This window comes from Schistocerca gregaria, chromosome 7 (assembly GCF_023897955.1).
Source record: "Schistocerca gregaria isolate iqSchGreg1 chromosome 7, iqSchGreg1.2, whole genome shotgun sequence".
NCBI lineage: Eukaryota > Metazoa > Arthropoda > Insecta > Orthoptera > Acrididae > Schistocerca > Schistocerca gregaria.
In genome coordinates this window covers 396,405,863-396,432,852 of record NC_064926.1, presented here as the reverse complement: position 1 = coordinate 396,432,852, position 26,990 = coordinate 396,405,863, and the positions used below count along the sequence as shown (strand labels likewise).

At 39.0% G+C, this 26,990-nt stretch overlaps 1 protein-coding gene across 1 annotated transcript in view; it reads left to right on the top strand.

The window, feature by feature from the left end:
- Positions 1-26,990, top strand: part of LOC126281238 (uncharacterized) — a 201,012-nt gene that overhangs the window by 127,217 nt on the left and 46,805 nt on the right. Inside the window, exons 7-8 of the mRNA XM_049980010.1 lie at positions 26,727-26,838; positions 26,913-26,983. Coding sequence (XP_049835967.1) covers positions 26,727-26,838; positions 26,913-26,983 — 183 coding nt within the window. The remainder of the gene's footprint in view (positions 1-26,726; positions 26,839-26,912; positions 26,984-26,990) is intronic.

Genomic DNA, 26,990 nt, shown 5'->3' with positions numbered 1-26,990 from the left:
CAATGCTATATTTTCTTGCTTTAGTAACGTCAGTTCTGCTTTCAGAGCATCAATGTCACTTTGAAGAAGACGGATAATTTCGTCCTTAGAGCTTAGTGCGGATGTTAGTCGCGCATGTTCGTCACTAGTACAGTCGAGGCACGTCCACTGAATATCGTCATTTATAAATTTCAGACACACGTTTGCGCACTTCTCATGTAACCAAAAGCTGCACTTAATGCACCGAATTCCTTTGACTACACGTTTTTTACACTTTCTACATGAAGAACTATTTAATTTCAACTGATTTTGGAGCATCATATCACCACACAATCCTAACGGCGCCATCTTGAAACACAATATTTATTTAGAAGAAGTGAGCATTAGATAACCAGCCATCTGTCAGAAGTCTTTTTAAGGGTGATGGAATTCTTATACTTAATTCCCATTATATTCAGTCCTTTTGTTATTGACAGTAATAATCAGTTCCAGCTGAATTGTGATTTGGAAAATCATAAAACAGAACACTGTAAGTAATTTTGATGCAGACTTTGTCTCACTGCCTAGGGTTCAGAGTGGTTGTGTACTCTGGTTTAACAAGCTCCCATCTAATATAAAGCAAACAATAAATTGGGAATCCAACCAGACCAAAAGAAAATCAAAAGGTACTTCATTGACACTCTCTCTACACATTTCTGAATGTCTAGATTTAAAAATTGATAAGGTGTGTTAAGTAATGAAAGGCATGCACTGTAAATAGATGTATTTAACTATTTGCTTAAAATTCACAAATGTTATCAAGTAAATATTAAGCTTCGAGGAGGAGATAAACAGCTTCTGTTTATTGTAATGGAGAAGGCATCATCTTTTCCAAAATAATAAAATGAAAAAAATTAGTATCCTGTGACTATAATATCATTAAGTTGCCATTGGAATCAGTCAACTCGTACAAATACCTGGTGTAGCACTTTGTAGGGATATGAAATGGAATAATCACATAGGTTCAGCTGTGGGTAAAGCACGTGGTAGACTTCAGCTTGTTGGTGAATACTGGGAAAGTGCAATCAGCCTATAAAAGACATTTCGTACAAATCGACCTAGATTATTGCTCAAGTTTATGGGACCCATACTGGATCGGACTAAGAGGAGGTTTGAACATATAGAGACAAGGGCAGCATCAATGGTCACAGGTCCATTTAATCCATGGAAGAGTATCACAGAGATACTGAAGGAACTGAAATGACAGATGCATGAAGAAGTCTATTAACAAAGTTTCAAAAACTGGCTTTAAATGATTTCCATAGGGATATACTACTATTCCCTATGTATCATTCTCACAGGGACCATGAGGATAAGATTAGAATAATTACTGCATGCACAGATGCACTCAAACAATCATTCTTCGAACACTCCACAAACGAAAAGAACACGGAGAAACCCTAACAACTGGTACAATGGGATGTACCCTCTGCCATGCACCTCACAGTCATTTGCAGAGTGTAGATGTAGATGTAACAGCTTTCCTTCTAATTTACTTATTAAATTTTCATGTATGCTTATTGAACATCACAAAAATTGTGTAAATTATGTAAAAAAAAAACATCTGTCATCCCATCATACGGTGAAAGAGACTTATCATGTTACAACACAATGCATATTTTGTAATATTTTCTTGATGTTCAATATGCATATAACTAGAGAGTGTGCATCATGATGGAACTTTTTGTTGATTTTTACCACATTTGAGGACGGAAATAATATGCTGAAACCAGTAATTTGAATGTTTGCTGTAATTAGGTGATGCTGACATAAATTACATGAACATTTACACAGTCATATCATTCCATTTGATAATGTCATTTCTTAAAAATCCAATAAATTGCCCATACTACAAAAGTAATGATTTTCTGTGTTTGTATTTACATAGGGTATAGAGGCTTCAGAAAGTATGCTGTTTTGAAATGTCTGTGACTTTTATAATAGATTATTAGAACAATGTTGTTAGGATATTGACATCTGTGATACTAGAGACATATATTTGACAGATGCTTTGTGGGTTGGCAAATTTTCATTATCATTGAGTGACATGTAAATGCTTAATGTTAGTAAAAGAAGTAAACCACATTATAAGAATGAAGAAGTTCCATGGAGACTGCTGGAAAGTTCCAAATTGTCAGATGAGTCAGTTCGATCCAGGATGATTAAGGAATTTGAAGAACTAGATCTACAGAAAGCATCACATGCTCCAGGAATCTTTGAAAAGGCTGGTATTCAGTCAAAATTGATAACTGTGTGTGACACTGTTAGTATGTATCTACATAATTTGATTCTACATTGATCTTAGCAGCTATGTTTAACAGTAGCCACACAACAGCTTATTCTGATGAAAAACCTGCATTCAAGCATGTGCAAACTACAGTTAACACAAGAGCTGTCAGTAACTATTATAAACTGGAGCAGATTGCTGAAGGACTTAGGATAAAGTTTGGATGGAAATAAGTTTAAGCTGTCAGACACTCTTCTTTCCAATTTGATGTGCTGTTTCAGGAAGTGAGATAACTGCTGTATTTAAGAATTGTCATACAGAGACTTCAACAACAAAATACAAACTGCTGATCCAGCCACTAGGCCTGGTTTATTTTCCATAGCCAATCCCATGTAACACATTTGCTGTGCCCTCTGCTACACATATGATTCTACTACCACTCTCTGAATCTGTTCCCATACCAGTGGAGTGCCAGGATCCATCCCTCCTTGAACTGGCCCTTAGAGCAGTGATGCCAGGATTGAAAGCTGAACAGATGACATAGGGAGATGAGGTAAGATGGCATCCATGCCAATACCTTGCTGACAATTGTGAGCAGGGCCTCAGAGACTTGCTCATCTGGTGGACAGTGATTTGATCTTCATAGTACCAATAGTCTGTTGCCCATGGTAGTTTTGCATGATGGCCCTTCAATACGGGCAGTGGTTGCAATCATGTCACACAGGGAGTGGAGGTGAGATTTTTTTTATTTTTTGGTGTGTGGGTCTGGATGGCAGTAACATAGATTTGGACCAGCTGGGAGGCATAGCCAGTAATGGTGGCAATCTCATGTGGCTAAGTGGGCCTTATGAATTCATGTCAGGGGCATAACATTATTTTTTGTGGCCAGAGCTGATTGCAGTTTTGCATGACATGCTCTTGCCACAAGGAACTTCAAGAAGTTGACATCCTCTGTAACCAGTGATGATCCCTTGAGTCGACTCTGCTTTATAGCCATATGTGCAAGCTCAGATTAATGAGTTCATACAATAGTACGAGTATGGTGGTGAGAACTGCACTCAGTGGGTTTGGTGCAGAAGGTAGAAAAGCATATGGTGTTTGTGTCATGCAGCAGTCTGAACTACTGAGGGTGGTCAGATGTATTATGCTATTGTTTATATATATGGGAAAAATATATTAAAAACAAAGATTCCAAGACTTACCAAGCGGGAAAGCGCTGGTAGACAGGCACAATAAAATAACACACAAACACACACACAAAATTTCTAGCTTTCGCAACCAACAGTTGCTTCTTTAGGAAAGAGGGAAGGAGAGGGAAAGACGAAAGGATGTGGGTTTTAAGGGAGAGGGTAAGGAGTCATTCCAATCCCGGGAGCGGAAAGACTTACCATAGGGGGAAAAAAGGACAGGTGTACACTCGCACACACACACATATCCATCCGCACATACACAGACACAAGCTGACATTCTGCTTATGTCTGTGTATGTGCGGATGGATATGTGTGTGTGTGTATAGAAGTGTACACCTGTCCTTTTTTCCCCCTACGGTAAGTCTTTCCGCTCCCAGGATTGGAATGACTCCTTACCCTTTCCCTTAAAACCCACATCCTTTCGTCTTTCCCTCTCCTTCCCTCTTTCCTGAAGAAGCAATCGTTGGTTGCGAAAACTAGAAACTTTGTGTGTGTGTTATTTTATTGTGCCTGTCTACCGCCGCTTTCCTGCTTGGTAAGTCTTGGAAAAATTAAAAACAAGGATTCCAAGACTTACCAAGCAGGAAAGCGCCGGTAGACAGGCACAATAAAATAACACACAAAATTACGAGCTTTCGCAACCGGCGGTTGCTTCGTCAGGAAAGGGGGGGAGGGGGGGAGAAGGAAAGATGGAAGGATGTGGGTTTTAAGGGAGAGGGTAAGGAGCCATTCCAATCCCGGGAGTGGAAAGTCTTACCTTAGGGGGGAAAAAGGATTGGTATATACTCGTGCACACACACACACACACACACATATCCATCCATACATATGCAGACACAAGCAGACATATTTAAAGGCAAAGAGTTTGGGCAGAGATGTCAGTCAGTGCGGAAGTGCAGAGGCAAAGATGATGCTGAAAGACAGGTGAGGTATGAGAGGCGGCAACTTGAAATTAGCGGAGATTGAGGCCTGGTGGATAACAAAAAGAGAGGATATATTGAAGGGCAAGTTCCCATCTCCGGAGTTTGGATAAGTTGGTGTTGGTGGAAAGTATCCAGATAACCCGGACGGTGTAACACTGTGCCAAGATGTGCTGGCCATGCCCAAGGCATGTTTAGCCACAGGGTGATCCTCATTACCAACAAACACTGTCTGTCTGTGTCCATTCATGCGAATGGACTATTTGTTACTGGTCATTCCCACACAGAAAGCGTCACAGTGTAGGCAGGTCAGTTGGTAAATCATTTAGGTGCTTTCACACGTGGCTCTGCCTTTTATCGTGTAAACCTTCCGGGTTACAGGACTGGAGTAAGTGGTGGTGGGAGGGTGCATAGGACAGGTTTTACACCGGGGGCGGTTACAAGGGTAGGAGCCAGAGGGTAGGAAAGTGGTTTGGGGATTTCATAGGGATGAACCAAGAGGTTTCGAAGGTTAGGTGGACGGCGGAAAGACGCTCTTGGTGGAGTGGGGAGGATTTCATGAAGGATGGATCTCATTTCGGGGCAGGATTTTAGGGAGTCGTATCCCTGCTGGAGAGCCACATTCAGAGTCTGATCGAGTCCCGGGAAGTATCCTGTCACAAGTGGGGCACTTTTGGGGTTCTCCTGTGAGAGGTTCTGGGTTTGAGGGGATGAGGAAGTGGCTCTGGTTATTTGCTTCTGTACCAGGTTTGGAGGGTAGTTGCGGGATGCGAAAGCCGTTTTCAGGTTTTTTGTGTAATGGTTCAGGGATTCAGGACTGGAGCAGATTCGTTTGCCACGAAGGCCTACGCTGAAGGGAAGTGAAGGTTTGATATGGAATGGGTGGCAGCTGTCATAATGGAGGTACTGTTGCTTGTTGGTGGGTTTGATGTGGACGGATGTGTTACTCAGGCTTGTCTGACATTTAGCATTACCCCCAAAGGCCTCACACTTAAAGTTCCCATCTCTGGCTGCAATCCTTCTTTCCATCAGTCCTTATACCAGTTTCAAACTGCACAATCCATTGCCCTCACCCGCCTAATCCTTCACCTATACATCGACTCGGCCAATGAACACACCCGTCAACTCCTATCACAAATCAAAGTCCTCAATCTTTACTCTCCCACATCCACACCAGCTGTTCATAGCATCCTCCTACAGGCCAAGCGCAAATTAGAACAGCATGCCACCCTCCACCTCAAAAAACTATCTAGTCTCCTGATTTCCCTCCTCCGGAAAGGCAACTCACTCACCCTCCACAACCTTTCCAGCAAACCTTAACCTCCTCTTATTGCACACAGACCCAGTCTCTCCCATCTACTCAATCTCCCACTTCCAGCTCCACTCCCCCCAACACCTCAAAATTCTAGTCAACACAATCTGGAACCACAACACCCCAATTCAGTAGTTAACCTTTCCTCCAAACCTCTCTCCCAATCCGAAACCTCTGTCCTATCCAAAGGCCTCACCTTCAGCCCCACTCCCATATTCAACCAAACTGCCCTTGTCAAAGATTTACTGTCCTACACTCGTAGTGTCTCCTGGAAATATCACTTTGCCACGAAGAAAAATAATCCTGATCCCACTCCTAATGATCCAACTCCACAAGATACTATGCAAATTGAACCCTACCTGGAACAGTTCCGTCCTCCATCACAGCGGGACCCACCTCCTCTTCCTCAAAATCACCCTCTCCAAACCTTCCAGGAATTTCTCACTTCCAGCCATGCCTCTCAATCTTTCTTGAAAAACCTTAATCCTGCTCCCAACATCACCACAGCCGAAGCCCAGGCTATCCGTGATCTGAAAGCTGACCGATCCATCATCATTCTTCCGGCTGACAAGGGTTCCACGACCATGGTACTTGATCGTCGGGAGTATGTGGCTGAGGGACTGCGTCAGCTTTCAGACAACTCTACATTCAAAGTTTGCCAAGGTAATCCCATTCCTGATGTCCAGGCGGAGCTTCAAGGAATCCTCAGAACCTTAGGCCTCCTACAAAACCTTTCACCTGACTCCATCAAACTCCTGACCCCGCCGACACCTCGCACTCCTACCTTCTACCTGTTGTTGTTGTCTTCAGTCCTGAGACTGGTTTGATGCAGCTCTCCATGCTACTCTATCCTGTCCAAGCTTCTTCATCTCCCAGTACCTACTGCAACCTACACCCTTCTGAATCGGCTTAGTGTATTCATCTCTTGGTCTCCCTCTACGATTTTTACCCTCCACGCTGCCCTCCAATGCTAAATTTGTGATCCCTTGATGCCTCAAAACATGTCCTACCAACCGATCCCTTCTTCTAGTCAAGTTGTGCCACAAGCTCCTCTTCTCCCCAATTCTATTCAATACCTCCTCATTAGTTATGTGATCTACCCATCTAATCTTCAGCATCCTTCTGTAGCACCACATTTTGAAAGCTTATATTCTCTTCTTGTCTAAGCTATTTATCGACCATGTTTCACTTTCATACATGGCTACACTCCATACAGATACTCTCACAAACGACTTCCTGACGCTTAAATTTATACTCGATGTTAACAAATTTCTCTTCTTCAGAAACGCTTTCCTAGCCATTGCCAGTCTACATTTTATATCCTTTCTACTTCGACCATCATCAGTTATTTTGCTCCCCAAATAGCAAAACTCGTTTACTACTTTAAGTGTCTCATTTCCTAATCTAATTCACTCAGCATCACCCGAATTAATTCGACTACATTCCATTATCCTCGTTTTGCTTTTGTTGACATTCATCTTATACCCTCCTTTCAAGACACTGTCCATTCCATTCAACTGCTTTTCCAAGTCCTTTGCCGTCTCTGACAGAATTACAATGTCATCGGTGAACCTCAAAGTTTTTACTTCTTCTCCATGAATTTTAATACCTACTCCAAATTTTTCTTTTGTTTCCTTTACTGCTTGCTCAATATACAGATTTAATAACATCGGCGAGAGGCTACAACCCTGTCTCACTCCTTTCCCAACCACTGCTTCCCTTTCATGCCCCTCGACTCTTATGACTGCCATCTGGTTTCTGTACAAATTGTAAATAGCCTTTCGCTCCCTGTATTTTACCCCTGCCACCTTTAGAATTTGAAAGAGAGTATTCCAGTCAACATTGTCAAAAGCTTTTTCTAAGTCTACAAATGCTAGAAACGTAGGTTTGCCTTTTCTTAATCTTTCTTCTAAGATAAATCGTAAGGTCAGTATTGCCTCAAGTGTTCCAACATTTCTACGGAATCCAAACTGATCCTCCCCAAGGTCCGCATCTACCAGTTTTTCCATTCGTCTTTAAAAAAATTCGCATTAGTATTTTGCAGCTGTGATTTATTAAACTGACAGTTCGGTAATTTTCACATCTGTCAGCACCTACTTTCTTTGGGAATGGAGTTATTATATTCTTCTTGAATCTGATACATACATTTCATACATCTTCACTTTTGAAGGCCAGACATGCCAACATCTTGCTCACTAGCGGGTGGAGTTTTGTCATGACTGGCTCTCCCAAGGCCGTCAGTAGTTCTAATGGAATGTAGTCTACTCCAGGGGCCTTTTTTCGACTCAGGTCTTTCAGTGCTCTGTCAAACTCTTCACGCAGTATCGTATCTCCCATTTCGTCTACATCTACATCCTCTTCCATTTCCATAATATTGTCCTCAAGTACATCACCCTTGTATAGACCCTATATATATTCCTTCCACCTTTCTGCCTTCCCTTCTTTGCTTAGAACTGGGTTGCCATCTGAGCTCTTGATATTCATACAGATGGTTCTCTTGCCTCCAAAGGTCTCTTCAATTTTCCTGTAGGCAGTATCTATCTTACCCCTAGTGAGATAAGCTTCTACATCCTTACATTTGTCCTCTAGCCATCCCTGCTTAGCCATTTTGCACTTCCTGTCGATCTCACTTTTGAGACGTTTGTATTCCTTTTTGCCTGCTTCATTTACTGCATTTTTACATTTTCTCCTTTCATCAATTAAATTCAATATTTCTTCTGTTACCCAAAGATTTCTGTCAGCCCTCGTCTTTTTACCTAATTTATCCTCTGCTGCCTTCACTACTTCATCCCTCAAAGCTACCCATTCTTCTTCTACTGTGTTTCTTTTCCTGTCAATTGTTTCCTTATGCTCTCCTTGAAACTCTGTACAACCTCTGGTTCTTTCAGCTTATCCAGATCCCATGTCCTTAAATTCCCAACTTTTTGCAGTTTCTTCAGTTTTAACCTACAGGTCATAACCAATAGATTGTGGTCAGAGTCCACATCTGCCCTTGGAAATGTCCTAAAATTTAAAACCTGATTCCTAAATTTCTGTCTTACCATTATATAATCTATCTGATACCTTTTAGTATCTCCAGGATTCTTCCATAAATACAACCTTCTTTTATGATTCTTGAACCAAGTGTTAGCTATGATTAAGTTATGCTCTGTGCAAAATTCTACCAGACGGCTTCGTCTTTCATTTCTTAGCCCCAATCCATAATCACCTACTATCTTTCCTTCTCTCCCTTTTCCTACTGACGAATTCCAGTCACCCATGACTATTAAATTTTCGTCTCCCCTCACTACTTGAATAATTTCTTTCATCTCATCATACATTTCATCAATTTCTTCATCATCTGCAGAGCTAGTTGGCATATAAACTTGTACTACTGTAGTAGGCATAGGCTTTGTGTCTATCGTGGCCACAATAATGTGTTCACTATGCTGTTCATAGTTGCTTACCCGCACTCCTATTTTTTTATTCATTATTAAACCTACTCCTGCATTACCCCTATTTGATTTTGTATTTATAACTCGGTATTCACCTGACCAAAAGTCTTGTTCGTCCTGCCACCGAACTTCACTAATTCCCACTATATCTAACTTTAACCTATCCATTTCCCTTTTTAAATTTTCTAGCCTACCTGCCCGATTAAGGGATCTGACATTCCACGCTCCGATCCGTAGAACGCCAGTTTTCTTTCTCCTGATAATGACGTCCTTCTGAGTAGTCCCCACCCAGAGATCCAAATGGGGGACTATTTTACCTCTGGAATATTTTACCCAAGAGGACACGATCATCATTTAATCATACAGTAAAGCTGCATGTCATCGGGAAAAATTATAGCTGTAGTTTCCCCTTGCTTTCAGCCGTTCGCAGTACCAGCACAGTAAGGCCGTTTTGGTTAATGTTGCAAGGCCAGATCAGTCAATCATCCAGACTGTTGCCCCTGCAACTACTCAAAACGCTGCTGCCCCACTTCAGGAACCACATGTTTGTCTGGCCTCTCAACAGATACCCCTCCGTTGTGGTTCCACCTACGGTATGGCCATCTGTATCGCTGAAGCACGCAAGCCTCCCCACCAACGGCAAAGTTCATGGTTCATGGGGGGACCTTCTACATACTTCCTAAAATTCACAAACCCAAACATCCCGGCTGCCCCATTGTATCTGGTTACCAGACCCCCACAGAACGTATCTCTGCCTACGTAGATCAACACCTTCAACCCATTACATGCAGTCTCCCATCCTTCATCAAAGACACCAACCACTTTCTCAAATGCCTGGAATCCTTACCCAGTCTGTTACCCCCAGAAACCATCCTTGTAACCATTGATGCCACTTCCCTATACACAAATATCCCACACGTCCAGGGCCTCACTGCAATGGAGCACTTCCTTTCACGCCGGTCACCTGCCACCCTACCTAAATGGTTCAAATGGCTCTGAGCACTATGGGACTCAACTGCTGTTGTCATTAGTCCCCTAGAACTTAGAACTACTTAAACCTAACTAACCTAAGAACATCACACACATCCATGCCCCAGGCAGGATTCGAACCTGCGACAGTAGCAGTCGCACGGTTCCGGACTGCGCACCTAGAACCCTACCTAAAACCTCTTTCCTCATCACCTTAGCCAGCTTCATCCTGACCCACAACTTCTTCACTTTTGAAGGCCAGACATGCCAACAATTAAAGGGAACAGCCATGGGTACCAGGATGGCCCCCTCGTATGCCAACCTATTTATGGGTCGCTTAGAGGAAGCCTTCTTGGTTACCCAAGCCTGCCAACCCAAAGTTTGGTACAGATTTATTGATGACATTTTCATGATCTGGACTCACAGTGAAGAACAACTCCAGAATTTCCTCTCCAACCTCAACTACTTTGGTTCCAACAGATTCACCTGGACCTACTCCAAATCCCATGCCACTTTCCTTGACGTTGACCTCCATCTGTCCAATGGCCAGCTTCACACATCCGTCCACATCAAACCCAACAACAAGCAACAGTACCTCCTTTATGACAGCTGCCACCCATTCCATATCAAACGGTCCCTTCCCTACAGCCTAGGCCGTCGTGGCAAACGAATCTGCTCCAGTCCTGAATCCCTGAACCATTACACCAAAAACCTGAAAACAGCTTTCGCATCCCGCAACTACCCTCCCGACCTGGTACAGAAGCAAATAACCAGAGCCACTTCCTCATCCCCTCAAAAACAGAACCTCTCACAGAAGAACCCCAAAGTGCCCCACTTGTGACAGGATACTTCCGGTGACTGGATCAGACTCTGAATGTGGCTCTCCAGCAGGGATACGACTTCCTAAAATCCTGCCCCGAAATGAGATCCATCCTTCAAGAAATCCTCCCCACTCCACCAAGAGTGTCTTTCTGCCGTCCACCTAACCTTTGTAACCTCTTGGTTCATCCCTATGAAATCCCCAAACCACCTTCCCTACCCTTTGGCTCCTACCCTTGTAACTTCCCCCGGTGTAAAACCTGTCCTATGCACCCTCCCACCACCACCTACTCCAGTCCTGTAACCCAGAAGGTGTACACGATAAAAGGCAGAGCCACGTGTGAAAGCACCTAAATGATTTACCAACTGACCTGCCTACACTGTGACGCTTTCTGTGTGGGAATGACCAGTAACAAATAGTCCATTCGCATGAATGGACACAGACAGACAGTGTTTGTTGGTAATGAGGATCACCCTGTGGCTAAACATGCCTTGGTACACGGCCAGCGTATCTTGGCACAGTGTTACACCGTACGGGTTATCTGGATACTTCCCACTAACACCAACCTATCTGAACTCCGGAGATGGGAACTTGCCCTTCAATATATCTTCTCTTCTCGTTATCTACCAGGCCTCAATCTCCGCTAATTTCAAGTTGCCGCCACTCATACCTCACCTCACTGTCATTCAACATCATCTTTGCCTTGACTGACATCTTTGCCCAAACTTTTTGCCTTTAAATATGTCTGCTTGTGTCTGTATATATATGGATGGATATGTGTGTGTGCACGCAAGTATATACCTATCCTTTCTTCCCCCTAAGGTAAGTCTTTCCGCTCCCGTGATTGGAATGGCTCCTTACCCTCTCCCTTAAAACACACATCCTTTCATCTTTCCTTCTCCTTCCCTCTTTCCTGACGAAGCAACCACTGGTTGCGAAAGCTCGTAATTTTGTGTGTTATTTTATTGTGCCTGTCTACCGGTGCTTTCCCACTTGAGAAATCTTGGTAAATAAAATAGAAAGAAACTTCCACATGGGAAAAATATATTAAAAACAAAGATTCCAAGACTTACCAAGCGGGAAAGCGCCGGCAGACAGGCACATGAACAAAACACACACACAGAATTACTAGTTTTCGCAACTGATGGTTGCCTCTTCAGGAAGGAGAGGGAAAGACGAAAGGATGTGGGTTTTAAGGGAGAGGGTAAGGAGTCATTCCAATCGCGGGAGCGGAAAGACTTCCCTTAGGGGAAAAAAAGGACAGGTGTACACTCGCGCACACACACACACACACACACACACACACACACACACACACACACACACACACACACACACATATCCATCCGCACATACACAGCAATTGTATGTGCGGATGGATATGTGTGTGTGTGTGTGTGTGTGTAAGTGTACACCTGTCCTTTTTTTCCCCTGAGGGAAGTCTTTCCTCGCCCGGGATTGGAATGACTCCTTACCCTCTCCCTTAAAACCCACATCCTTTCGTCTTTCCCTCTCCTTCCTGAAGAAGCAACCATCGGTTGCGAAAGCTAGTAATTCAGTGTGTGTGTTTGTGTGTTTTGTTCATGTGCCTGTCTGCTGGCGCTTTCCCCCTTGGTAAGTCTTGGAATCTTTGTTTTTAATAAATAAAATAGATAGAAACTTCCACATGGGAAAAATATATTAAAAACAAAGATTCCAAGACTTACCAAGCGGGAAAGCGCCGGTAGACAGGCACAATAAATAAAACACACAAACACACACACACAGAATTTCTAGCTTTCGCAACTGATGGTTGCTTCTTCAGGAAAGAGGGAAGGAGAGGGAAAGACGAAAGGATGTGGGTTTTAAGTTAGAGGGTAAAGAGTCGTTTCTATCCCGGGAGCGGAAAGACTTGCCTTAGGGGGAAAAGGGGACAGGTATACATTCACACACACACAAATATCCATCCGCACATATACAGACACAAGCAGACATGTCTGAGTGTGACACTGATATGACATGCGGGTTGGTGTGGTAGTCACTGAAACAAAGACAGTTTTATTTGTGGCAAGATCTTTTTACAAAATTTCAATCACCAACTTTCTCTTCCGAATGCGAAAATATTTTGTGGACCCCCACCTATGTAGAGAGAAATGATCATCATAATAAAATAAGAGAAATCAGAGCTCGAATGGAAAGATTTAGTTATTCCTTTTTCCAATATGCCATTTGAGAGTGGAATTGTGGAGAATTAGTAGAAAATGGTTTGAAGAACCCTCTGCCAGGCACTTAAGCGTGAATTGCAGAGTAATCATGTAGATGTAGATGTAGATTGGGTGCAGTGGTGTGGTGCTCACTCTATAGCAAAGATAGTTGCCAGTGCACAGATTGTAGCTACTGATGTTGTTGATGACACTCTTTCTACATAGTGTAAGCTAGAGAGAACACTTGCCGCAAGCAAACACCTAGACATTTAGAACAGGCCTACAAAGCTGGTACGTTTGTGGTCCCATGTATGATCAGGAGTTACATGTTTGACAGGTCTGGATGAAACATTCAGTGTCAGCAGCAGTGCTTAGTCAATACCTCGCTAATACTTTCATCCTTGATGTCTCTCAATGTGCCTCATGTAGTAGCTCAAGGACTTGGACTCTTCCATAGCCAGGGAAAGTACCATCTGCCTGACATTAAGTCCATGGCACACGAAAAAATGGAGAATTTTTCCATCACATTCACAGTGTTCTCATCACACTGGAAATTTATTTATTTATTGCAGAATTAAAAACTTGTTACCTAATGTTTTAAAACATCTTACAGTTTTAATTTCTTGTCTTTCTTGTAGGTTTTTTGTTTTCTTTTTTGTTTTTATCTACACCATTTGACAAAGACTAATACTTTTTTAAAATAACAGTAATTTAACGTTGAAATATAAATAAAAGGTTTTAGGATGAGGAGAGATTTCTTAGTGCCATCACCAGTTGCGACTGGTGCTGAATATCTCAGAATGGTTTCCTCGAGCTGTTGACCACCCGTCACAACAAAAAAGTTTGGTTAGTAGTAGGGAAATAGTATTACTAATCCTATACATTAACATTAGATGCTTATTGGGCACTTTCTTGGTGAAATTGCAAGCACTTAAACATATTTATTGTTACATCTCATCTCCCTCCTCCTTCTGCTGTTCCTCTTCAGTGCCACTGTTTTCACTGTCACTGTGGATATCACTGTCCACCCTCTCCAAGCTGTTATTATGTTGCATATAGGCATGTCTGGTATGTTGCATCCACAGGCACTCTTTATGTGTTGTTTTTGAAATACTGTTTGTCATTGCATTTGGTTGTGCCCATTACTCTTCATGTCTTATTGCTGTGTATATATGTGTGTGTGTTTCTGTGTGGTCTAAGTGTAGTGTATGTCTGTTGTTCGTGTATTGTCTGCAGAAGAAGAAAGTGTGTTCCGAGGAACATTCTTCCCACATATGCTTGTAGGTGCCTGTCTCTGACTCATGAGGTTTAAGTGCATGGGATAAGATCCATGTCCAGTTAAGAAAAATACCATACTGTGGCTAGGATTGATATATTTTGTTCTTGACTGCTCCCATATGTCAGGGAGGAAGTTGTGCAGTCTGTGTCCCTTATCGCTCCTACTCACATTGCCATGTATCCAAATGCCAACTTTTAAGGAGGCAAAGATTTGTGCCCTTTGGGCTGAATTAGAACAGACAAAATTTGAACTAGATAGTACGCTCAAGTGGAAGAAAGATAATGGGAACTGGTTAAATGTAACAAGCAATAGAGAAAAGGGGAACAGCTCTTCAACTTTCTCATCTACATTTTAGCTTACAGTAGTGAATAAGTATGACTTTTTACCTGAAGTGGAGGGGAAGAACCTCATCCAGCTATAGGTCACAGTAGGGTACAGCAGTCTTCCAACAAGCACTAAATGTAGGTTGGTACCAAAACAAAGGAGTAGGAAATGAGTCTTTCTGCTAGATAGTAGTCATGGGAGAAGCATAGACCAGATGGTACAGGACAAATTAGGTTGGTTGGTTGATTTGGGGGCAGGGGAACAAAGATCGAGTTCATCGGTCCCATCAGATTAGGAAAGGACGGAGAAGGAAATTGGCTGTGCCCTTTCAAAGGAACCATCCTGGCATTTTCCTGAAGTTATTTAAGGAAATCACAGAAAACCTAAATCAGGATGGCCAGATGCGGATTTGAACCATCATCCTCCTGAATATGAGTCCAGTGTGCTAATTACTGTGCCACCTTGCTCAGTAACAAATTAGGAAGAGGGTACCAGGTTAAAAGTATTGTGAAGCCAAGTGCTAGCTTTAGCTTATTAAAATGTTAGAGGATTGTGTATTAAGATATAGGAGCTCCTTTTCTGTTTGGAAAATTTAGAGAGTTTTGAAATGGTAAACATTTTGTAACTGTCTGTACGTATGGCTTAAACAAACCAATATCAAAGACAACACACACAACTGCAAACACCTGTACACAAATAGATCATATATTCACAGATCTATGTGATATTCAGTACAAAAGTGAAATTATAGAAACAGCCCTGCTTGCATTAAAAATATGCTTAAATTGAACAAAATGCAACAGCCCTTAGGTTTAAACTTAGGAAAGAAGGATAGGAAATATTGGGAAAAGATTTCACACTGGATCAGAAAGTAACATATTTCATAAATGTCTTTTCTTATTACCTTCAAATAACGTGCCCAATACAAAGACCAGTAGCATAGTCACCAACAAAAATAAATACAGGACAACAAAAGGAATTTTAGTCTCTAAAGACAAAATAGAAATGTAGCACAGGATGTATAAAACAGCAATGAAGAAAAATTTTAAATGTATTACAGAAAATACTAAAAAAATGTGCAAATGAACTGCATGCAGCCTAACAACAAGAAGCAAAATCTTACTTAAGTAATGCTGACAATAAAAACAAGGCTTGTTGGTCTATTATAAATGCAAATTGTATTCCATCAAACCCACAGGAACACAGCAAAAATACAGTTTATGATAAGCAAAATGATAATAAAATAGCAGAATAACACTGTTAATCTCTTCAGTGACCATTTTGCCACAGTAGGCCAAAAACTAAGAGAAAAGACAAACTAAAGACACAATAGCACATGGAATATGCATATTCAAAACACTATGGTTCTATTTCCAGTGACACAAGAAGAAACAATGCAGATAATAAAAAGTCTAAAGTAGCCAAAATCGTGGAATTGTTGGAATATCGTCCTTAGAAATTAAATATTGTATGTAGGAACTCAAAACACCACTTACACAACTAATCAACAAGTCTTTCATGGAAGGAATTTCTCCAAACTGTTTGAACAGAGCATTGATAAAACCAATACATAGAAAGGGAAACGAATACCAACCAGAAAATTATAAACCCATAGCTCTTTTACCAGTCATATCAAAAATATTTTAACGAGCCTATGCTCAGAGGCTCATTGCATTTCTGATGAAATATGGGTTAATCAGTAAAAACCAATTTGGCTTCCAGTTATAGTTCTAATTAAGTATGTCATAACCAACTTAGACAGTAGTAATAAGTGTGTAGGGGTATTTATGGATTTAACAAAAGCTTTTGACTCTGTAGACCATAAAACATTAGCAGAAATATTAGGGGCATCTGGGATAAGAGGCACGGCAGGAGACTGGATCCTGTCATACCTAGAAAACAGGAACCAATACACAGAAATTACAAATATGACAGGAGAGAAAAAAGATCTGATGCAAGAATTCTACACTTACCTGTTCCACAGGGAACTATAGTTGGCCCATTGCCCTTCATTTTACATACAAATCACATCCCAAATACTGTAAATTATGGACATACAATACTTATGCAGATGATACAACTCTGCTATTCATGGAAAATAACACAGAAAATCTGGAAATAAAAGCCAACTTGGAAATAAGTTATGTTATCCAAAGCTCTGCAGAAATAAATCTCCATAACAACATTGCTAAAACACTTTGTTTAAATTTCAGACTAAAATACCAATACATTGAAGATATCAACATTTGTATAGATGGTTGCCTAGCAGGAAATTCCAAATACACAAAATTTCTTGACATAATAACTGATGAAAATTTAAACTGGGACAAGCACATAGAATGTATAAGTGGAAAGCTCAGCTCAAACCTCTATGTTTTCCGCAAACTCAGCTTCCTAAAAGACACAAATATTATGAAAATTACATACTACTCACTAATTCGTTCCACATTAAGGTATGGCATAATTTTGTGGGGAGGCGCCTCCAAAACAAACCCAAATAGAATATTCAAAATGCAGAAAAGAACAACAAGAATAATAGCCAACCTTAAGCAGAGAGAATCATGTCAGTCAGCATTCAAAGCACTCAAAATACTAACACTGTCAAGCATTTACCTATATGAACTCTTGTGCTGAACAAAATTCAAATATGTATCCAATACTCAATGTACCAAGCCTCGGCACACTAGGAAGTGAAACTTCTTCCACGAACCCAGACATAACAACATGAATTTTAAAACAAAGCCATCCTATGCAGGCCCAAAAGCCCTTGAAAAACTTCCTTCATACTTGAGGGAGATAAACAACAAAAATATTTTCAAAAAGTCTCTCAAAACGTTTTTGATAGAAAACTGTTACTATACTGTAAATGATGTCATGTGCATAGCAGAATAATCCAAAATTTCCATCCTAATAGTATGTACAAAAGTAGATGTAGACGAGTTTGAGATGTAAGATGCATACTAAAATAAGACAAATTGCAATGTAATAGTGTGTACTAAATACAATGTGTCTTACAAAACCACAAAAATGTAGAAAAAACTCTCTAATTATGTAGAAATATGTATGTATACATATGTAGATTATGTAAGCAAACTGTAATTAAAATGTATGATATGGTTCTAGAATATTGATGTATACAGTAATAATCTGCTAAATGATAGTTATTAAGCATATTATACTACTTCAATTCTTGTGATACAAATTTGACTTGATCCTATAATGTATATTGTCTACAGATCCAATGAAAAAAAAAAATTCTGAGTACCAGGGTTAGACAAGTTACATGTAATAGATTACACTCCAGCAGCTTCCTTATCTAGAACTAATACTGGAAAAAGAGGAGTTGTTCCATATATTAAGACAGAACACACGTTCAGAAACATTAAGAGTAGTAGATTTTGTAGTGATCAGCACATAGAAGTGTGTGCTTTCAAATTAATACTGAAATTTATTTCATGTTAAATTATAACTGTTCGTAGATTCGCAGTAGGAAATTTATAACTGGTTATGAAGAATCTGGATCCCTTATTATGTTATCTGTCAGAAAGCAGATAATATCCTTTGGTGAGTGTTGATTTTCTAAAGGATTCTGAAAGGAAAAATGATCTGGAAACTTTGTTTGGATCATATGATTTTATCTCATTACTTAACTTTCCAGCACAGGTGGATAAAACAGGAGGACCATAATTGATATTGTTTTCGTTTGTGAAGCTCAAAGCAAGGAAATAACTGTTTACACAATAACAAACACTCTCACTGATCATGATGCACTGCTATTTAGGATATGGTAAATAACAGAGCCTTACAGTATGGATACTCCTCAGTGGAAATCAGTTAGAATAATTAATGACTCAATGGAAAATGCTTTTAAGAATAGTTTGCAAGAGATGTCCTGGGATGAAATTTATGAACCATTGCTAACATAAAATTTAATCTACTCCATGATAAATTCTTATCATAGTTTTCCACAGAAGCTAATCAGAAAGGACATTAAATAGCCATGTTAAAAATCTTGGACCACTAGAGGGATTAAAATACCTTGTGGAAGGAAAAGGGAAATGTATCTGTTAGCAGAACAAGTAGAGATCCTGCAGTAGTTTCACACTACAAAAACTACTCCAAATTGCCAAGAAAAGGTACTGAAAATCAAGTAACTTGCACATTATGTCAGAAATCAGTAATTCTGACCAGTAATTCTGACAAGGCTAAATGAAATGTAGTGGAATGAGAGACAGGACAACCAGCCATAGAACAGGAGAACTTCACTATTGAAATGAATGTAAGGGCTATAATTGAGAGTCACGGGTAGCAGACATATTTAATAATCATTTCTTAAACATAGTAGAAAGCAAGGAACAAATAGTTCACGAGCAAAATCACAGCAGTATGTTGAAAATGTAACTTTCATAAAATTCAATCTTATGAATGTATCACCAATTTCTCCTTCTAAAATTAAGAAAATTATACATTCTCTCAAAAATGAAAGCTAATCTGGTGTTTCCAATAGAGTACTAAAAATTTGTTCCCATGTAATAAGCCCAGTCTTATCTGAAATATGTAATTCATCACTAACTCAAGGCATTTTTTCAGAGAAACTGAAATATGCCAATGTCAGACTCCCCCATAAGAAAGCTGATAGGAAATATGTCAATAAATACTAACATGTTTCAAGTGCTGATGTCATTTTCCAAGTTTTTTGAGAAGGTGATGTATTCTAGAGTAGTATCTCACAATATACTCAGCATTTCACAGCTTGTATTTTGGAAGAGTTGTTCTACTAACAGTGCATTTACATGTTCACTCACAAAATTTTACAAGCATTAAGTATTGAAATAGCACCAGATGACATTTTCTGCGACCTATTTAAGGCATTTGACTGTGTGACTCACAGTATCCCCCTACATAAATTGAATTTTTATGGGATTTATGGTATAGCCAACCACCAATTCACATCATATGGATTCTTTACTACCCCTACCCTTACACTAGGTAATAGCATATCATCTTAAACGGTCCAGTTGAGAACTGCTCCTCCAACACAACTTCAGCCTCAGAATTCTGTATACTTGCCTGAGCTTTCAGTGGTTGTCTTCCTGCTGCAAGCTTCCCATTTCCATTGCTGTTTTCCTGTCCTTCCATCCTCTTCTGTCACTCTTCGGTTTATTCCTCTACTATTCTCATCTGTACAGGTGACCACATACAGAACCCTTGTGTAACCCATTCATGAAAACTGATCAAATGTTTGGGGTCTCTACTAGCATGGGTTAAAGGAAGATCCTGAAACAATTAAGAGGCTTGCTGTCAGATATATTACCAGGAGATTCGACCAACACGCAAGTACTACAGAAATGCTTCATGAACTCGAAGGTAGAAGACATTTTTTTTCCTAAAACACTATTGAGAAACTTTAGTGAACAGGTGTTTGTGACAGACTGCAGAACTATCCTGCAGCCATAAACATACATCTTGCATAAGGACCATGAAAACATGATAAGAGAAGTCAGGGCTCATACTGAAACATATAGACAATCATTTTTCCCTTTATCCATTTGCAAGTGGAACAGGAAATAGAATATCCAGCAGTGGTAAAAGGTATCCTGCATCATGCATGGTAGGGCTGCTTGTGGAGTTTGTAAATGTAGATTTATGCTCAAACAGTTATGATCTTATGGTTAACAGTACCCAGTATTTTTGCAGAGCTGTAGTTGTCAAATGCTGCAACTTGTGCAAGCATAGTCATAAATAAGAGTGCAGAATGAACATTAATTTGATAGGACTTTGAACAAAAAGTCATTAATTTGTAATAAATTGAGCAAATTCATGCTTCTTGTTATTTTGTTTTTATTGTAGTGTTGTGTGATTTTACATAGATGATGAGTAATTTTTTTCTTATGCAGTTTAAAAATAATTTTTTTTTTCAATTTCCTGAGAACAGAATATGACCCTAAAACTGAACTGGTATTTTAGCAGTTGTATATTAACACAGCTACTGCTTGAGGATTGAACAGTTGTGAAAATAACTTTAATATACCTGTATAATTAAATTTCATAACAGACCAGATGGAAGTTGTTATCATTTGTAAGTAGGTTTTTAGGGGAAATTTGATATCTATCATAAAGAGTCTTTCAATACAGGTTTTTCAGCATTTCTGTGACACTTCCTCGTGGGTCGAAAAAAATCTGTGACAATTTATGCTGTCCCATTTTGTATGCAAAATACACTGTTAACCATATCTGATATGGGTGCTACATTCTAGAACAGTGTTGTAGGATGGGTCTAAAAGTGTTTTGTAAACAGTCTCCTTTTTAGAGAGATTATATTTTTCTGATATTGTGCCAATGGACAAAAAAGTCTGTCTCCTGCTTGACCTATGAATATTTATGTTTCAATGTGTTCCATAACCAAAACAAATTTTCTGTATGACAACATTCTGCTGCACTCACTGTCATTATTTGGAATAAACTATTCTTTTATTTCAAATTCTCTAGAATTGTACAGTTTAGGCTATGTGACCATTTTCAAATGAGTCTGAAATACAACTCAGGTGTAAATAGCTGATCAGCTGCTTGCAAGGTATTGCTGTACATAGTCTCCTGTACTCTTGTACTAGTAAGTGGTATATTATGTCACTGCTTTTTAGGAAACACATGGTGCTGTGTTTTTGATTTTAAAAAGCAATAATGTGGTAGAATGTTTTATTTATATTCTTCCTCAGTATGGTTAACACTTTGTAATTGTCTCTCTTTCCTAGTATTTATTCTGTTGTTTAGGATACACTGTTTTTCTGATTTGGTAAGTTTATTTTTTATTTTAACTTTGTGTCTACGTTTCTTTCCTGTCAGCGTTGTCATCACTTAATCTAAGAGAGGAAAATAGTGTGCATCATCTGCCTGTGAATTATGCAGACTTTGTTTCATCTATTGTCATATTTCAAGACTTTGTGTGTCATATTAAATAAGGTGGAGATTGTAATCAAGCACAAAATTTGCCTAAACAGATTTGACAGATCACATTCATACTGGCCAGTCTAACGGGCCAAATGTTGTTAATCCTCTGTGTGAATTCTGTCTGACCGGGGCTCACCTCTTTGCCTCTCAACCTAGTGCACTGCACGTTAAGGTATATGAGCAGGGCATCCCTTTCTGATTCCACTAGTGCTTGATTCTGTTGTGTACATTGTCCATCCACTACTTTTTTTAATTAATTTATAACTAAGCCAACATTTAGATTCTGTCTCAAATATGTTCACTGATGGGATATAGTCATGTACTATGTATGGCCTCTTTCTGTTTTATTATTAGTTATTATTTTTTTAACTAAAGAATCACAGGTGTTTTTGTATTTGTATTTCAATTATATTAAACTTGGTATGTATTTAAGACTTACTTCAAAACAGATGCATGTCCAAAGCTGTGCAGTAGTTGATAATCCAAAATAAAATGATATTTTAGTCCAACTTACAATAATATAGCCTAATGTTGTCATTCAGAATTTTTTTTAAATATCATCATTGTGGTTATATGATCGTACCATTTCACATTCCTCCAAATTATTACATCCTGGTATTTGTAATTAATATTATCTACCAAGTCCTTAATATGCAAAATGAACAGTAACAGTCCCAACAAATTTCCTTGATATATACCTAAACTTACTTCTACATGTGTTGATAACTCTCCATCAAAGGCAAGAGACTGCATCCTTCTTATAAAAAAATCTGCAATCCAGTCACAAATCTCATTTACTACCCCATTTTAGAGGACTTTTATTAATACATGTTGGCATAATACTGCTCACTGAAGGTCAAAAATTCTGTCTTCAGCTAATTGCCTTGGCTCTCAAAATGTCATGTGAGAAAAATATGAATTGGGTTTTACATGACTGATGTTTCTGGAACCCATGATTGTTGGTTTGGAGGAGGTCATTCTGTTCAAGATACCTCATTATGTGTGATCACTGAATATGTTCCAGGATTCTACAACACATGAATGTCAATGAGATGGTTAATAGGTTTGTACATCACCTGTGCTACCCGTCTAGAAGACTTGTACTGTTTCCCACCTATTGAAAAAACTTATGAAATTGCAATTTGTCAATTGATTGTTGGATAAATAAAGCCTTTTTCAGTGGTGGCTGTACTATTTGCCAACATTTGTATTACCGAGCTGAGGTTTTATCTGATGTTTACAGGTACAGCTGGGGATGAGTCTGTTGGCTGATAAAATGATCCAGTTACAAGTTGATGCCCACCTTTGGTACTGAGTCATGCCCAAATTGCTTTATCCAAAAAATAAAATTTTACAGGATACACACTTATTTAGTTAAGAAACAAATTGAGAGAGAATTTTTTTTACAATTAGCAAATTCCATAGAGTTTTGAATACGATTTGAGATAGTCTTTATGTGTACACATTACCTTTGATAGTTTATCAACTGTTGGGAGTAGAAAAACAGGTTTGTTTTTCAAAATTCCTTTATGCTCAAATTAGATCAGAGATACATGAATGTCAAATGCCTGTTTTTTACATTAAAGTTACTTTTTTTTCTTCTACACAATTTCAGAGAACCCTTTTCATAAATTTTGCGTGAGCTGTCGTGATCTTGATACTTCTCACCACTTGTAGAGACTGTATCACTGTAGAAACTTGCTGCGTCATTAGGAATCGTAGAGAAACAAATGAGCTTCATTACATCATTATTTTTTTCCTGCACTCACATGACTTATCTTGGGAACAATCACATGTTTCATGGCTTTGAACAAAGGAATGTTCTTCTTCAAACTTCACAACATACTTCTGATCCAGGTAAATACATTGTATTAACAGCACATTGAATCTTATCATTCTCTGTGGGTTATTGCTTTTACATCCATCATTTTGAAATGCAAGGTAGAATTTAATATTTCCTTATAAATCCACTACGAGTTGTAGAAAAACCAGTCTTTTCCCCACACCAGCATCTTTACAAACTTTGTTAAAATATTCCTGTAGTCACAATGTAGTATGACCTCTTGTTCCTCCTGATATTTTTTCTTGGCTATACCAAATACCTGATCTGACAGTGAGGAACTATGCCTGAAAATAGGAAAATACAGGGTACATTTGGAAAATACATCATAAAATATGCTAGTATACGGAGAATTACAGAATTCTTGTTCAGGTTGGTGCACCAGTCTGGAAAAAGGTCAAGTTTCAATCCTCTCTCACCAATACCTGTAAACCTCTCTTCCAAATAGGAGAAAATGTTGTAGTGTATATGTGATTTCATTTGCATCTCTTCCAGCTTCTGTTTTACACCAAGTATATTAAGAAATGTTATCAGTACCTTTCTTTGGCTCACTTGTCATCACAGTCTGGTTATAGAAGCATACCTGTCATGCATAAAAGACTTCTTGAATAGGGAGTCTTGGCAGACACTGATTTGTTGTATATCAAAGACAGTGTCTACATTGCCTTCAGAGTGTATATCAGGAATAGCTCTAACAGCTTCAGCATACTAAGTAGAGTAAAGTGAGTTTTGAAAATATCCCTATGTATGCATGAGGCAACTTTTGCAAAAAGAGCTGTCCTCTCTGTTCTGAAAGTGTGGAATAAAGCAAGTTTTGCTGAAGCCTGCTGCATAGGCTTGTAGAAGAAGCTTAACAGTATTTGTTAAGAAAAAATACCTGTTTTCAAAACAAAAAAAATGCATAAAGCAAGTTTTGTATTTAAAACGGTACTCATTTATCTTGCCTAAAGAGTAAATTTCTATCTTGGTAAGTTTGAGTTTCTTGTCTGTTGTTACGAGTACTCCACCTCCATTTGTCATTAGTCTTTCTTTTTAATATTCACTTAGATTTACAGCAAAAATCTCACAACTGTCTCTTTCAGGTCTTAGACAGTCCAGCACTCACTGGAATAACCCAGGTAAGAACCTGGAACTCTAGTACACAGCATGATGACACAATTATGACAAGGGAAAAATGCTACAGAAAGATGCAGCACATTTACATGAATACTATTAGGTGCAGTCTGTGAATCCACTTTTCTCTGATTACTTCTGAGTTGCATAGGATATCAAATACAAGCCAAATCAACCTGACACCATCACTGTCAAACTAACAGTTGTCCTTCTAGAGCATCTTTTGACAATGTCAAAGAAGTGGAATGGAGACAGTGATAAAAAGTTGTTAACTGCCTTTGAGCTAGGCTTTTATATAGACTTATTTCAGAAAAAGATATGTTCTACCTCACAAATAGGGTTCTGAAAGAGATAAGCAAGGAAAATTTAACAGTTAATATTTTGCATTATAAGGCCAGGACCTTTGATTGCATGTATAATAATGTACATGGGGGACTAATATGTTATAATGTTAATAGCACACAAAGCAAAGATAGGGAAAAAATCAATTACAATGTTGATGTTGTTCCATCTATGTAGCTGAGCAGTTAGCATGTGTGTTCTATGATGTGGAGGACCCAGGTCCATTTCCTGCTATGGCCAGGTAATTTTTCTTGGTTGGAGAGTTAAAATGGGAGAAGTGTGGTGGACTCATCCCCTGAGACTGAGGCCAATTGAGGAGCTGTTTGAATGAGAAGTAAAGGCTTCAAGCTCTGGAAAGCTGACAATGGCTGGGGTAGTAGTTTGCAGACCCAGTACCTCTATGCCCTATCCTGAATAACACCATTATTTTTATTCACTAATTCATACATTGCATTCTGTATATCTTTTCAAGAAGGAGAACTTTCATGGATATTGAACTAGTCAAGGTTAATGTATAACAAAAGTGAAGCAACTCTTAAAAGCTTTGAAGGACTACATTATTTCTACCAAGCCTGTACATTTGATGGAATTAGTATTTATTTATACCACCATTGGCTGGTTTTGGCTGTAGAGTTATTTTCAGTGGTCATACATAAAATCACACCAAAAATACCAAATTTACAAAGCAACACAGTCATTGAGAACTTTTTTAAAGTATATTAATTATTTAGAGATAATACTGAGAAGTTAGATAAAATGTGATGAACACATAAAATCTGCAGTACAAAAGACGACTGAAAGACTTTGATTTGTTGAAAGGGTTCTGGGAAAGTGTAGTGCATCTTTAAAGGAACTCACATTCCAAGTGCTACTGTGATAAATGTTAGAGTACTACTACAGTCCTTATCTTGGCAGCAGACATTGGACAAATTAAAAAATGTACTGATAGGAGTGTAACAAACAGTAAAGTTTATAAGAAAGACTATCAGAAATTGTGTGTGTGTGTCTTTTTGGCACAATGAGCCTATTTTTTAACTCAGTCCATGACAGACGAAGCACTGGTGTGGATTTTGATTTTTTGTAATTTATTCAATCTCTCAAGTATGGTGCCTGTATTTCTTGCATTGCTTTTTAATAGTGTGGCATGTTTGACAAATGTAGGATTTCCTTTATATACTAGCATGAAATTTCACAAACGCCTTGCTAACTGAGACCCAGGTAATTGTTAACAAAAGTCAAGAGAGTATTTGTGCATGTTAAGGACTTTTCCAAACTTGGACATAACATTATTGGCATGGGCAATTTGATTTTTGTGGTTGCATTATCTGATTCTCAGGTACAAGTCAAAAAACCGAATCTGTTGCGAAGCCTATTCATTCTGCTGTGAAATGATCCATGTCTGTCTGAACACTTCTTGTAAATGTTTTGGATCTGAAATAGATCAAGCCTTTGTGTGAGTATCCATAGTACTCTGCTGTGCAGAGATGGATGATGTCAGCTTGTTGCCCATCATAAAGAATACAGATTATCTAATGATGATTTATATCATAAATGAGTAACAGCTGCATCTACGTTGTAATGCACATCTTGATTTATTTACATTCTTGGTGGTTGTGCTATCTTTGGAACAATTAGTGTGAATGAATAAGAATAACAGAATCTACTTACCTGGCCAAAAGTGAGACACACATAGCAGAGACACAAATAAGTGTTTAAATTAGTGTAATTAGGCACACTGTTACATATTTTATTTAAAATAGTTCTGTAATACCTATCTGATTTTGAGATGGCATCTGCTATTTTTCAGGAGATGGAACATTTAGACAGGGGTCTTGTTGAAGAATATTGCCAGGTTACCTCAGGAAGTGGACACCAGGGAAATGACAGAGATATTACATCAGAAGCACAACTACATGGAGGTATGTTACATTTCTGCACAGGTATTACAGTAATTAAAGTCCTGCTAGAACATGATTTTATTCTTTGTCCATAGGTTTTGCTGCTGATAGGGTGCTACCAAAATTCTATGAACCAGGAGACACGAATTCTAGACAGGAGACAAAGGCAACTA